The sequence below is a fragment of the Lampetra planeri genome, chromosome 19 (assembly GCF_965212315.1).
Source record: "Lampetra planeri chromosome 19, kcLamPlan1.2.h2, whole genome shotgun sequence".
In the NCBI taxonomy this organism is placed as follows: Eukaryota; Metazoa; Chordata; class Hyperoartia; order Petromyzontiformes; family Petromyzontidae; genus Lampetra; species Lampetra planeri.
The window spans coordinates 11,359,062-11,374,806 of NC_136125.1; the positions used below are offsets into that span (position 1 = coordinate 11,359,062).

The 15,745-nt window shown below is 49.6% G+C and overlaps 1 protein-coding gene across 1 annotated transcript in view; it reads left to right on the plus strand.

Annotated features, from left to right (window-relative positions):
- Nucleotides 1-15,745, plus strand: part of PDGFC (platelet derived growth factor C) — a 37,680-nt gene that overhangs the window by 7,936 nt on the left and 13,999 nt on the right. Inside the window, exons 2-3 of the mRNA XM_078603019.1 lie at nt 8,445-8,628; nt 11,182-11,368. Of these exons, the coding sequence (XP_078459145.1) occupies nt 8,445-8,628; nt 11,182-11,368 (371 nt within the window). The remainder of the gene's footprint in view (nt 1-8,444; nt 8,629-11,181; nt 11,369-15,745) is intronic.

Below are 15,745 nucleotides of genomic sequence, written 5' to 3' on the forward strand. Positions count from 1 at the left end.
TTCCCAGCCAAGGTGGATTTAGCTTCTGAATAAAATGATATCATCATCATGAGCAGGGAGATCAACGATAGCAGCAATCGTCAGATTACCATCATCACCACCCGGGGCAGCATCAGAGACAGCCGAAGAATAATCCAGCATCATCAGTAGCAGTATCACCATGTCATTGTGGTTACTATTTGAGCACCAATTTGTGAAACGACACTGCCTGGCTTGCAGTCAGCAGTTGCTTGTTCCATGGATATACAGCATTGCCTCCCCGGCCAAAGGAATGTGGAATTTCTACCAGTGATTGAAGACCAGCAAGAGGTGATAATCACTGAACGTGAGTTTGAGCATAAGGTGACTCGCTAATCTTATAGACCCATGACATTAGCAAAGGCGTATCATTTATAATAGTGTTTTTTTCAGCCTGCGCCTTAACAATGCTGAGTTATAAGAATAGGTTATAAGAATGTTCCCTGCTGAGTTAGCATTGCCTAACCATTTCATTCAACCTTAATCCGTTCTGCAATGACAGTGCTGATCGTCTGAAGTTTATTTTCAACCGAAACCTTTGTCCCATTACACGGTGGCATTTCATTGGCACCATTAAGTAATTCTAAGTAATGCCCTCGCTATCAATATACTGCGCTGTTGTACAACAAAGTGTGCTCATGCCCACGTGAACTGCGAGGACAGAGGTTGTGGTCTATTGCCATTGGCTTAGCCCTTGCACACACACACATGCAGTATTCTCGTCTGCTTATACCCACCTACAGGTGAAGTTTTACTATACACAGGCATAGTCGTCGTAGCTCTACTGTAGGCACGGATGTAACCATTTAGACTGTTATGTCATCAGAATCGGCTAATAATGAGCACACCAGAACGGATACTAAGTTGAGGCTGAGTCGACCCACGCGAGGCTTATGCCAAATACACCAATATGCAGAGCCTGGGTCAGACTTGGTTGGCTGGGATCTTAACCAGACTGCACCACATAATGCACATCTATAAATACATATGTACACCATACAGAGACGTATTCAGTCTGTATTTGCTTAACAACATCCACGTTCACACAAAACACGTGTACTTACACGCACGGCATTTCTTTTGTGTTCTTAATTGGCAAGTGTTTCCACTTGCAGAAATGTATGCTGCACCGTGCACATGCTTGTGGTCGCATATAAATAGCCCAACGTTGTTATTGCCCAACGCTATGGGTTGTGGATGCTGCCGGTGCTGTGTGGTTCATTAAACCCCTGGCTGATGTGCGCGCGTGTTTCTGAGATATGGGGGGGGGGGGTGGCAACCCTACTTACAGTGCTCTAAAATAAACAGAGACAAAAGGTCTGCACCTCCACATTAAGATTACATTTAGACGTAGCCTATCAGCCTCATGGACCAGTGTTTTCCAGCAGCAGCAAAAACCCTCATCAGCAGTGCTGCTAATTGCACAAAAACTGCTCGGTTGCCTGATGTTATAAGGAAAAAGCCCTCCACGAACACCGGATGGAGCAATCAAAACAAAACTTTGTCTTTCAGTTATTTTTTTTACAGTTGAGAGATTGTAGCTAAATAATCCGTGGATGTTTTAGCATTTGGGTGTCAAAGTCAAAGTGCTTCCCCATACAAATGCACTTATTTCCCAGTCATAGCCCTAAGCCACCGGTGGAAATGCCACATTTCTTTGCTGTGGCCGAGGCTTTGCATAAGATAAGTGCCCGTCAAGTGACAGGTGGTAATGGTGCATCATGAAGTCAAGAGGGGGGGGGGGGGGTTTGCTTGGACATTCATTTCATTGCTTGAGAGGGGGGGGTGGGATTTATACATCTAGAAAATACACTTTAATTCCACTGTTTAATGTAAATAAGTTACATTTTATTTAACAAAACTTGACTTGTCTAAAATAAAAACTTACACTGACAAAGCAAAACTCTTGTTTCGCTCCTCTGCAGAACGTGATTAATAGGCAATCCACACCAATGCTTATGGACCATATTCATTTGACACCGGCTGCCGTCTCAAAGACACGGTTCCATGGAAACCCGGATTTCTAATTGGCTTCACGAATTAAAGGGGCACTCTAGCACGAGGAGGACATTGCTTTATAAAAGCCGAGAGCTACGGACGCGGGCATAGCGGAGTGTCAAATTTAGAAGGACACAATATGCGGTGCCACATTACAGGCGGTGGGTTGCAGTAAGAGATGGGGGGTGTGGGGGTGGCAGCCGCTGGTGGCAGATGCTCTGGCACAGGAGCTGTCAAAACTTTGACCCCCCCCCCCCGCAGGGCAAAACGACGAAGCCTCTAATGATTGTGTAATGGACACCCGAGAGCCATGGTGGCAGCCGCCCTCCTTATTTTATCTGCGGGCGCCCTGTCCACACGTGGCCAGGCAGCGTGTGTTTTCGACGCCTCGGTGTTGCACGCGAGCGGCAGGAGGAGAAGGCTCAACACTGCTTATATTTAGTATCTGATTGCAAGCGAGTGTCTGTCCAGGCGCTAATTCTAACCGTCTTCCCGATGGGCTACAGCCACAAAACATTCAGTTCAGATTTGTTTTGGAGGGTGCGCCTGAGTCCAAAAGATGCCACCGTTTCTGAATTGAACTCATGCAGGGGGTCACCGAAAAAGTTAAATTCTACATTTCAAAAAAGCATCACGTTACTTTTGAGTTTAGCCGATAGAAATATGACTGCGCTTGTCCCGACATCGCTATCGGAAGACGATCTGGGATAAAGGCCCTTGTAGCCACTAAGTCAGTTTATTTTATTTACATTTTCAGTGATTCGACAATTACTTTACCTCCTCAGGAAATATACACACAAGTTGGTGAACAATCATGAACGAATACAGTGGTTAGAATGTCGTTTGAAAGGAGGAGTTCATTTACGGACCTTAATTCATAGCGTCCCATTGAAGAATCTCCTTTTGAGAGAGATCGCACAAATCCATTCTCGGCATGCTGCCAGAGTGTAATGATTGGCACACCGCACTCACAATCCAGAGGTCACCAGTTTGGTCCGTCAACGCAGCAAACATCGGGCAAGTTTGTCAAATCTCCCAGCCTTCGTCCAGCCAGCGGTACAACTGGGAACACCGCGGTTACTCTGTCGGCAGGTTGCGTATCGTGGGGTGAAGTGTGGGGACTCCCTACCTCTTGCAAAATGTCTGGCCAGTAGTATAGAAGAGTAGGCCAAACACACCCTCGAGTGAAGGCCCTTCTGCCAGCAGCGGTGTGAGTAAAGCAATTGCAAAGATGCACCTCTACATCCAATCTTGATTCTGCAGAGTTGCTACAACAATAAAAACAACGGCACTTTTGTTGACAATGTTCCCTGCAGTCTTTCAAGTGCTCTGCGTATGTGCTGCAACGTCGCTAAAGGAAAAGCTACAAAACAATATTTATTGCATGATTATGCACTAAAATAATAACAAGAATGATAAACAGGGAAAGGTTTATTTCATTGTCAAACAAAATAACATTCACATCCATCAACCAATGGGCCTGCTTCTACCTAAATGTTAAATTTATATTTACCGCGAGGTTTGCCTGCCTTATTTACGTATCATAAATTACCTCGTAATAACTATAGTGATAACTATAACTAATCGTATTCACTTCTTAAGTCTGCAAGCATTGGTATAGGGACAAGTGCAGTTTCCGTAATCATTAAGCAATGTCTGTGGAAATTCACCACAACACAGGGAATTCAAGACGCGATGACTTCACCACTCTGGAGTAAGCCATTGCATGCCAGCATCATAGTTCAGTGGGACTCTTTCAAATTCCCTGCCACTACATAGCGAGAAGAATTGTTTTTACATAGCAATCACAATCCTGCGAATGAGTCGGTGATTTTAATGGACTTTCACCTGGGAAAGTGATACAAATACAATTAATATTCGTTTTTTGTATGGCATCAAAATGCAGCCGCACCTAAAGACGCAACCGCATCTCGGGGGCATATCAATCAGGCGAATAAAGTCAGCAATGTGGGAACAGTACTTGACTATTCAAGCATTAAAGTATCATTTTGTATTACACGGTTGGAATGACTGCGGGCAGTGTCAATGTCAAGTTCTTGTGGTTGGAAATTTCACTGAGCACGAGTTTCCAAAATGTGTCTCGACTCGTGGTCAACTGCAATGGAATTATTTTTTGTGTGTTCAGTTCTGGGCGTTGTAAGGCAGCACGACAGACGGGGGGGAGGAGGCGGCGGGGAGCCCCCGGGGGGGGGGGGTGAGCGGGGAAGTTAGGGGGTGGGGTGGTAAAGGGGGCTCACAGAAATAACAAAACGCGATGGTTTTTTTAGTTTAAAGTTAGAAATAAAATGTGATTTTTAACTGCGCATAGCCTAACGGTGTAACACCCCCAATTCACTATTCAGCCTCGCGTACAAGGAACGGGCCCACACGATTGGGAAAGCAGGCTCTTCTTTTTGTTTGTTTAAAACTTCACTTCTCTATACTCTTATTTTTTATTTGTTCTTGAGGAAATGCGACAAAAAGCTTAAAAGTGCACCCAGAATCAGAGACACAATGAATACTGTACTTGAATTTACGCCGCGAGACGGGGAGCGGAAAACACGTGGCAACGCGAATCGGAGAGTGCACACGCACAGCGCGTATCGGACTCGATGGGCAGCGAGCGGGCTTTTGGCACGACAATTCGATGCAGGGGGGGGGGCTACGGCCAATGGGCGAAACTGGCGACGGATTGGCAGGGAAATGCGACCCGACTACCATCAAGACAACCACCACGACGATAGAGTTGACACTGATGAACCGTGCAATCGATGGACCGTGGCATCGCAGGGGCGTGACGGATGCAAGCGGCGTGGCGATAGCTTCATCCGGCAGAGGAGAGACGATGGACGATGGCTGTTGTATGATCAGCACGGTGCATGCGTTTGTAGCTCTCGAATAACCAAACTGCGTGTCGGCGCTGCGGCTTTCAGTGCCTCGTTCTCAATCACACAAACAAAAGGTTCACCTCCCTACCTACTACTCGTTTAAATGAGGAGGAGTTGGAGGCGTCAGTGTTAAGTGAGAAGGAGGAGGCGTCAGAGTGTTTAAGTGCAGTTTCCTCAAGGAACCGAGCGTCTAGGGTGGCTCCCCAGCGTACAGACGACAGCTTCAAGTGGCAACATCCACACCCACATCGCGAATTGAGGATTCCCATTAATCGCGAGCCACCCATCGAGGGGGGAGGGGGGCCTCATCAATCAGCAGCTGAAAGCAACAACGCCGAGTCGATAATAATAGGGGGTTTTCCCCTTTTTTCTGGAAATAAAACTGAAACCTTTTTACAAGGATTCATGTCTGCATTAACCACAATACTTGTTTGCATTTTGCCTGCAAGTATTGTGGTTAATGTAGACACGAATCCTTGTAAGAATGTTTCAGTTTTGTTGCCAGAAAAAAGGGGAAGAAAACCCTATCATTATATTGTGGTACTGGCAAAGGGGGTCTCATGCCGCGTCGATCGAGGGGGCACCAACTGCTTGCTGCTGCTGCCGCTGAGTGCCACCGCGTTCCTGATCCCACGGATCTCGGAGCCGCGGCTGAGTCGGTCCGCCTGCCTGCATCGTGCCAAGCCGTCAGTGGCGCCTCGCTCGACACGTGCCAGACACAGGGCAGAGTCTCTGCGCAGCCAGCCTCCACCGTGTGGGGGGTGGAGTGTCGGAGTCTTCGTGATGAGACCCGCGCCGCTGCGGACGCCGCGCGTTTGTCGACGACCGGATAAGTTCAGAGGACGTCTCTGTGAATATGTGAGCATGCCTGTTGGACTTCTTTCGCACCGTACGGAGCCAGCCGTGCTCGTCGGAGTTGTGCGGGTGGGGGGGGGGGACAACAAACTAAGAATTTAAAGAGACGGAGAGAGATAAAAAAGCAGTTCTTAAGGAAATGAGTTTTCAATTTAGAATTTTCGAGGACTACACGTGGCCACTGGGGATGCTATCGCTGATTGAATGAAAACGCAACTTCGGCCGCCCACCGCAGAGAAAACATCGATGGAACATTCGTGACTTGGACGTTGTCAAATATGAGCGTTACATGAAGCACATGGCACGCGTGGCGCACTCACGAGGCTGGCCGGCCCCGAGACGCCGCCGGCTCCGTCCACGCTGCGTTGGGCCACTCCGGTTTGCTCGGGGAAAAAGGCGCGGCTGAAAGTGCGTCTGTTTGCATGCTTGCTGTGTACACGAGTGAATTTACAGCCTCTTTGTTCATCCACTGCTGGATGAAGCTTTTCCCCACGCTATGACGGTCACGGGGGGGGGCGGGGGGGTGGGGAGGGCCACAGGGCTATTTGATGATACAGTATTTCACCGGACGAGTTTGTGTTGGTGAAGTGGGGGGGGGGGGCTCAAGATCGGTGAAGATGGCACAAACCACCGCAGCTTACCGAGTTATGAGTGCAGCTTGCCAGCCACCGTGCCACTGCTCCATCAGTTCATTCCCACACGCTTAATTTTTTATCATACGCTACGATTTTGTTCTAATCTTCACGATTGCTTGGGTTTTTTTACACCTAAGTTATACTGTGCTTTGTCTGTTTTGCAAGCCTGATTGACCCATCAAAAGAGACTTTTGTCTCAAACGCCGTTCACCTGGTAGTGAATAACCCTTGTGCACTGGACGCGTTCCTTCTCAGCTTGTCGAAGCTTCAGGGAACATCGGTGCCGTGTCTCGCGATCTTTAAACAAAAATCCTCATTCCAATTGCGTTCGGAGGGCACTGCTGCCCGATTCACAGGGCGCACTCACCTGCGCTGCCGTCCCAAGGCAGGCCCGCTACATCTGCGCAGGTGTGCAATGATTTAATTTGAGACTTTTCTTTGTGGCTGTTAAAGGGGCGACACGCTGAATGTTCCTCATTCCTTTACGCGGAGATTTTGCCAGCAGCCCCAATAATTTTTTGTAGATGCAATATTTCTCGTCGCTGTTGTGGCCGTTTAAATTATTCTTGTATCACCGACAGCCCGGGTTGTTATTAAACTGATCTTCTCGACTTTCCTTTCATCGTTTTTCTTTCGCACGGTGTGCGAAATCCAACTTCGCTTCGATTGACAGGGAAGGCAGCGTGGAAGAAGGAGGAGGAGGAAAAGAAGTAGACGAAGAAAATCAACCCCTCCACACAATTCTTTCAACAACAAAAAAAATCACTAAAGACATGCAGGGATTTCATTTTAACCCAACAGGCACGATGCCAGCAGACTTGTGTGGTATGCGCGTGTGTATAGTCTTGTCTTCGAACGTGGCGTCACTATAAGTGCTGGGAATCTTGAGGGACTTAAGCCATATTTAATTTCAAGTAAGTGAATGTGGCAGCAGCAACGGAGAAAATGTGGCGCCCCGGAATTAATTGGCGAATGTGGTTTTATCATCGGTTCAGTAACAGAGTTTGGTAGAGTACCACAAATCCCCCCCCCCCCCTTTAGTCAGTTAATTTTGACGGTCTCCCAGTTTTAAAGGGATACAGCACAAAATCAAAAATACAAAAGGGCCCTCATGCTGTCGATGCCAACCTTTGCTGTGGAGCCTCGGGATGTCCGACTTGAGTTTGAAGTTTCGATAAATTGGACGGGGTTTTAAAATCTCAAGGTCAGACCCTCTCTCAAAGTGCCATCATGATGGCACCGCATTAACTAGATAGAAACCCTCAGTGATTGCATGAATTGTCACAATTCAGTATTGTGGTTCGATTGAAGTATTTATTTTCGTAAAATTGTTACTGTCTTTTTGTATAGTTTCTCAGTTTCTATATCCCACATGTACAATTGTATTTTATGCATTACCCTACATATATAAAACATTAGCGTATCATTCGTTTCTCTGTTATGCATTGCAAATAATGGATTTCTTGCACGCAAAATTCGATGCGCGTATCCCAAGCGTGATAAGCAATTTTAGTCGATGGATTGATTCGTTATCACACACCTAGAACTAACATTGTTGAAATGCATGGTGGTTGGGGATCACAGGAGAGTGCCATAATATGACTCTTGACCTTAACTTTGAAGCCTTTTTTTCTAATAATCTCGGCTTCAAACACGGGTCAGGGAGTCTGGGACACACAGCCTAGGGACGTATTGATAAGATAACACATTTATTGTGGTGGAGTGGTTAGCACACACTGCACTATAAACCGAGAGACCTTGGTTCATTCCCCGCAACAAGGATAACATCGGCGTTGAGCAACATCTGTGCGGGCCCTGAGGCCCTTTCTTCGCCAACCCGCACAGAGCAGCGTGGCAAAGCATGGCCAAACCAAACCCCCACGGCCGACACGTGCGCGGGCTTCGTCCATCGGTGGATTGACGAGGGCGCTGTGAAAACGTTGAGTTGCTGAAGATCTTTAAGCCCTCTCTGTTGTCTGCGCTGCGTCTCCCTCTTAAGTGACGCGCTGTTTTGTTGTTGTTGTTGTTGTTTTTTGTGCCGTCGCTGCAGATGGCATAGCCGAGGAGACGGTGTACGTGCTGGGCGACGGATTCCTGCAGAGCCCTCGCTTCCCGTTGGGCTACCCGCGCGGCTTGGCCCTGCAGTGGCGGCTCCTGGCCAAGGCTGGCGCGAGAATTCAGCTCGGATTCGACGAGAGATTCGGTCTGGAGGAGCCCGAGCACAGCGTGTGCAAGTACGGACGGCGCCAGAGATCCCAGGGGGGCGGCCTTCCCTGTCGCCTCTGCATGCCCTCTCCTAGTTTAGGGAGCCGATGGGATACTCAGTGCAATGCCCAAGCAGTGTTATGTTCATCCTGACGTCTGTCAGTCTGTTCGTTTGCTCGTCAATCCATCTGTCGGTGAACACCTCATACGTTTTCACTAAAACTACAAACCCCCTAAAACATTCAGTACAGTTCGCCAAGGAACGGTGCTCATGTCTGTGAGGTTTATGGGCAACATTGGCTTTGAAATTGAATTAAGAAAATACGTAAACATTTCACGTTATGCTGCATGCCAGTGCGATTTGTATTCGCGTGTTGGAGGGCATTTGCCAGTGCGTGCACTGCTTTGAATGGGTGCAAGCGCACGAGAAATGCATTGCGAAACCAAGGCTCCCTTAAGTCCCTTGCTCGCCAGTTTGTTGCAGAACAGATTGTGTGGCTCAGTCGCTAGTGCCGAGCCTGGGACCGCCGCTCTGAGTATGGAGGTAGCTGCAGGTGCTCTGCACTGTGTCTAGTGGCCTGCAGCATCGAACAATTAAAGCGAACATTTCTACGTCTTAGTTTATCGTTTAAAAGCAAATCAGCCAAGGCACACAAAAAAAGAACTCGATGTTTTTGAGGCACCCGGCCAGGGGTGCCTTGCCAGAGAGAGGGTCTCAGAATGACACTGCCCCCCCCCACTATTTAACAATACGTAACATTGTTGACATCTGAATTGTGGCATCGCAAAAGAGCCCCCCCGCCCCACTCTCCTCTCCAGTGTTCGTTGTCACGTGCTTAAGCAGAGTGCCCTCTCGCTCCGTCCCAGCTGCCCCTCTGGAGGCCAACTGGGCCTCAGGGCAGAACTCGGAAGTAAGCCCCATGCCAATTGGCAGAATCCTTTGCCTCCATTCAGCAGTGGCGGGAGAATGGCAGATGGATAATCCGGCAATACGTTGTTTTTTTATTTGCGTCGTGTGTTTTGACTGCACGATGAGTGCCACGAGTGGCTCTCGTCACCACCGTGGCCACGCAGCTCGCTCTGCCCGTCCGCCAGTCATCGCCATCGCCACGACAATGGGGAACGGCAGCTGGCGGAAAAAAAACTTTAAAGCCCCAGTTGTCGCGTTGGCGTTCGGGGACAAGGCGTGGGTTCGGGTCGGCAACCGGTGTCGTTTTGGGACAGCGAGCGGGAGGAGCTCGGAGGGTGGCAACGGGGAGGGTAATGGGATCAGGGCCGAGGTATAGTGTGGGGAACGAACGGCATCAGATGCAGTCCTCCGATTACAGGGGGGTGGGGGGGACTTTCACTCCGTGCCTCTATATGGCCCTAAGTGCGCATGCCAGGGCAAAGGGCAACAAGGGGCACTCGCAAAAAAACACCGCCGGGGGCAGGTGGGACAGAGAGCACGGGAGCCGGGCGCACGCCCTCTGTAGCGCGCGAGCAGGCGCGCGGGCGTGGTTCACAAGGGTCCCACGGCTCGCTCGTTTGTTTTTGTTGTCAGCGTAAAGCAAAGGGGGGTCCCCCCCCACCCCGTCCCGAACCACTCACCCTGCCCGGGATCGAGCGACGGGAGCTCAGTCCGCTCCACGGCCGAGCGACTCGCCGAGGAGGGATATCATCCCCCCCGGCTGCGCAGCACGGAGCCCCGTGGGCCAGATTTGGCAACGCAGAGATTTTGTCGGAGGATCTGGCAAACCATTGGGTTACCCACCGCTAGAATTTTCTCAGAGCAAACAGCGACAAATGTAACGACTTTCAGGGACGATGGCATTATGTACACTTAGGAGCAATTCCTGCCATATTCTGCGTCAAGCGTCCTGTACCAATTTACTGTATGTGTTTAATACGTGATGCATTGTCTAGCGACAGTTTTGAAGACTTCAGAAGATTTATCGAGCAACACATAGTGTACATAAAGCTCCAAATTAAGTTTTAACACATAGGGGCTTGGTTAGGTCCAATTTAAGGAGTTTGCATCACTGGCAGTCGCGTAGCTATCGAGAGTGCAGATGGTGCAACTGTGCCTGGGCCCATGGGTCAGAGGTGTCGAGGAGCTAAGCCACAAAAAGAATTGGGCAAAATTGGACAGGGAGTTCCATGTTATTCCTAGCACTTCATCCCAACCACACTACTCCACTGCATGACACCCAGTGTGTTTTTATTATTTTCATACGGCATTTGCAAACCAAAACGAACGAGTTCATAAAAACACACGTTGAGTTTCTAACGCTATTCTGTGGTGTCTGGGGTTGTCCGATGGATTCCATTCCTATAGAAGCGAGAATCGGGCACCATTGATCAGTGATGCAAGTGGTGTAACGCACTTTAGCGTAGTCACAGTCAGGCGACTCCTCGATTCGCCGCTGGCGGGAGGCAGCCGCACCATCCCACGTGCAGCCCTAACACGGCTAGCGTGCAGTCCCCGGCTCACACGGTGGAGTGAATGTACGCAACGTATTGTGGAACTTATAACGCGTCATACGGAGCCAACCGTGCTAATCGGAGGTGCGGGAAATGTTGTCGGCGTGCCGGGCGCGCAGGTACGACTACGTGGAGGTGGAGGACGTGGCAGACGGCGCCAGCAGCGTGCGGGGCCGGTGGTGCGGGGCCAAGGCGCCCAGCGGCAAGCAGATCTCCAAGTCGAACCAGTTGCTCGTGCGCTTTCGCTCCGACGAGTACTTCCCCGCCAAGCCGGGATTCCGCCTCTACTACTCGTCCGTGGACACGGTGGGTGCGCCGCTCGCTAAGCCGCTGCCGCCACCGCTCGCTCGCCGCAGAGACGGAACGTTTGGCGAAAGCTGGGGGGACAGGGGGTAAGGGGGGGTGAGCTTTACATTTCTCACGGGAATATTTTTTGCGGCCCACCGGTAGACGGGAGTCGGCACGTGACTTGTAGCCGCAAGTGGAGCGAGTGGTACATCTGATGTGGTGTTCTGTGTGCGGGAGTAGAACAAAAACTATTCTGGATCACCGACTTGGACAGACCCCGGCCACAATTGAAGTCCTGGTGACGGCACTCAGGGAAGGAGCTCGTGGATTGCGTAGGAAGCCACTTTTAGCCATACACAAAAGTATGGTGATGTCATGTGACATGCATGGAATGATGATGTTGATGATAAGATCACGTCTATCTTATCCTAATGAGATCTATATAGAGCCTTTACAAAGGTGCTTTACAGAAATGATAAATTTTGTACCATAGCATGATAGTAATTGGAAATTAAGAATTGAGTTATTGTAAGTGGTGGTGTATTTGTTATACAGTAAAACTAAAGGGATTGATAAGGAGGTGTTATGGTATAGGCCTGGTCGGAGTTGGGGAGCGACAGAAAGCCGGGGGGGGGGGGGGGGGTCATGATCACACCCTTTTGCCACCTAGAAATGGCCCCTTGCATGTATGATCATTGTTAATCATACAGGGTGTCCACGAGGTGTGGACCAATGCGTCGAACAATCATCGATTGTCTGGCAAGAACCGGCGTTTCTCGACACGTGTGCGTCTTCTATGTAACGGGGTTCGCGTGAACCCCCCCTGCAGCCAACGGAGGCACCAGAGCTCACCACGTGCCCGCCGCAATCGTTACATTTTAATCGAATTGTAAAAAAAAAAAAATGCGGCTCACCGTTATTGGCGGCAGCATCACCCTCGCGGATTGGGTCGAGTGCGAGCCATGCTTTGTGTCCGAGGAGGTGCGGGTGGCCGATTGTCTCTCTGTTTGACGGTCCGGCATGGCTGGCCAGCGGCACGCGAAGCTGTCAGAACATCCGTTGGGCTAATTTAATAACAGCGCTTGGGCCGCTGTGGTTTAATTCGGTCCGGGAGGTAGAGCCAGCTTAGATTTTATGATCATACTCTAGGGTACGGCTATGCAAAAGGACTTTTTTCATAATAAGTATGTAAATATATAATGAATGACCTCAGCCTTTTTTTCGGAATGCCTTCATATTTATAACCACGATTTACAGCCTTTGTGAATACACTTGCTCGTCAAACAACCCACCGTATCGGTCACAGGTGTTGTTTGGCCAGAGCTCACCATGCTGGCGAGCGTGGGTCGGTGAATGAGGTAACCAGGTTCAGTTCACTCTGCCAGTGATGTTAGCCGTGGCCACGAATCAAACTCAGGCGGCAGGGTCCACAGCGCCATAGTCCGCAGCGACAGGTATACCAATGGTACATCTCTTTAACCAAAACACTGACCATGCATATTAATGAACGTTACTATACGTTACTCTTTACTACCAAACGTTACTACTTTTCAAGTGTTATCCTGTGCGGTGTTGCAGTGGTTGGAAGAAATTACTCATCACCCCTCTAGGGTTTTAAAATAAATAGCAATTCGTGAGACGTCAACTACATTTTCCCTGTTGATGCGCTTACCACCACTATAGGAATGGGAAGTTATTTCACTGGCTCAACGCCGTAAACACGAGAGGAGTGCTGCCCCCATGCTTATTTAAGAGGCTGGATTTTACTGGCAGGAACCTCCTGGTTACACCAGCCCACAGGGGATTATTGTGTCCGTCGTGCAGGGAGGGGCTGGGTGGGGTGGGAGGGGCTGGGTTGGGAGGGGAGGGTGGGGAGGGGCTGGGTGGGGAGGGTGGGGAGGGGCTGGGTGGGGAGGGTGGGGAGGGGCTGGGTGGGGATGGTGGAGAGGGTGGGGCTGGGTTGGGGGTGGGAGGGGTGGGGCTGGGTGGGGAGGGGCTGGTCACCCCGTGGTGCCCTTATAAAACTCAACGTTTAACCTACTCACGCCGGCTTGTGCCCGCCCTCACAGTCGGCCATATTTGCGGAATACACCACGCCGCCGTTGACCCTGGCCATTGACCGAGCAACCCAACGTTCCTACCAGCTCCCTCTGCAGGAATGTGTTTAACTTGGAACAGTTCTTGAATTTCAACGGTCAGGAATTATTATCATCATCATCATCCTTAGCCACGATCTGTCCACCGTTGTATAAAGTCATCTCCATATTGTCACTTCACAGAGTCCTGCAATACTTTTTGTGTTTAGTTTGTTGTCCTTTCCCCGTACCTCTGATTAGCACGGTTGACTACGTACGGTGCGAAAGAAGTTCAACATACATACATACATACCATAATCCATCTCACTGCAGCACACGAACCGATGTCATCACCCCTTGCGGTAGTCATCCTCGAAGGTGTGCTCCCTTTATTGACTGCCATCCCATCACCGGCCATCATCCATCGACCATCATCCGTGCTAGCCATGATGTGTCCTGCCCAGGATCACTCAACTTTTATGAACGCTCAGTGTGATCTGACCAATCTGTGCTTGTCCTCTGAAGCTCGTCTTCCTATCTCCGTCCCAAAAATGCAATTCCCAGCATGCATGTCTGTCCACGCACCTTTCAACTTCTGTTCCACCTCCCGCAGTGGCTGTGCTTCCGACCACCCATCCCCGGCGACACGCAGATTATAAACGCCGAAGGTTACGTTCGTCACGCGGAATGCTCATTCGTCGTTAAAACGCATTTCACCAACGCGGCCGCGCACGGATGGACCCCCGACGTGTACACTTGCGTGCGCACGACGTCTATATTTGATGCTGCGGCACACTTCGGATGCCTTTCCAAATAGGCACTGAGCGCAGCTTTTGCACTGTTCAGCGTTATTGCTGTTGCACAGTTCCCTTGGCAGGGGACGTGGCGCCGAATAACCCACCGTATAATTAGTCACAACGAGGAAGCTCAGGCCACTTGTTGCCGCAGAGGCCATTTAAAAAAAATGAATATGGCCTGACGCCGTCGACTTAACATTAAATGATGATAATAATCGCAATGAACGATGATGCGTTGGCTGGAGTTGTAACGATTTGGAGGCGAGCCGCGTAGAGCATGGCCTCCGCGGAAACGCCTCCATATTGTTTTGATTTCTTTCGTCTAATGAGTACTGACAAGAAAGCGTGGCTACCGGCTTGGTTGGCGGACCAAACAAAGCCCTGAATGGAATCACCGAGGTTGAGGCAAAACATTTGTGTTGGCCATTCCTCCGAACGTTCCCCCCTTCCGTCTTTTTTAACGGCGGCTCTCAACGGAAGCGCAACGGAGCACTCGGCTAAATGAATTCCGGTCGAAGGGTGGCTCAGAGGCTGCCCGAGCACCTGTGTCAGAGCAGTCGCAACTCGCTCCGACGGAGAGAGCATAGCCTCCGAAGGCGCTCGGACCATCCACGATTAAAAGCGACTTGTCAACTGGACAAGTCGCTGGACAGAGTCGTTTTTGCACATTTCGTGACGTGGTCATCGTGAAACCTGGCAAAAGAAAATCACGTTCATACTCCTAATTATATCCAGACTCTGATGAACAACATGTATTAAATAGATGAATATCATGTGATGCGTACACATTTATACATGTAAATAAAGAAAAAAGGACTGAAACGCAGCGGATATTCCTTAGAGCTGTCGAGCAGAGAGTACGTGACGATGCTTTTGAGTCGTTGATGAGAGTCAATTCGTATTATGATACACGCGTAGAGTCCACCACGTGGTGGAATCGATTGTTTACCTACCACTTACGCAAATTGCACGGCACGATAATGTTACTTGGGACGGTGCAGTAAAAAATGAGACCCAAAATAAATTACACGCAAATCAAATTGCAACTCTATATGGTGGGGAGAGGGTAGCGTGTGAAATCCAATGTTGCACATGAGGCACCCATTGAACAGAGTCCAGAAGTAGTTCTGTGATGCCATCATCTGGGGGCTGGTCCCTGACACAGAGTAATGCTCAGCTGGCTGTTGTTATCATCCCAGAGGGGTGTTTCTTCATTTCATGGCTTGACTCCATTGCACGCAATTTGGATATCATCCAATCTGGATATAGCTAATGACAACGCCAATAAAAACACGAATGCAAGTTAGAGACATCGTCTTGACCGTTAATGAAGGCAAGTGAGGCTTCGGCAGGACACGCCCGCTGGAAGCAGAATCCGAATATTGATTTATACTGGAGTAATGCCATGAGCTTTAAAGCTCTGTTTCACAGATGTTCAGTCAGAGCAGGGTCTGAAAGTTGCAACAGCAAACAGTATGAACACACGCTAGGAGTGCAAAGTATACGAAAAGAAAGCAAATCAC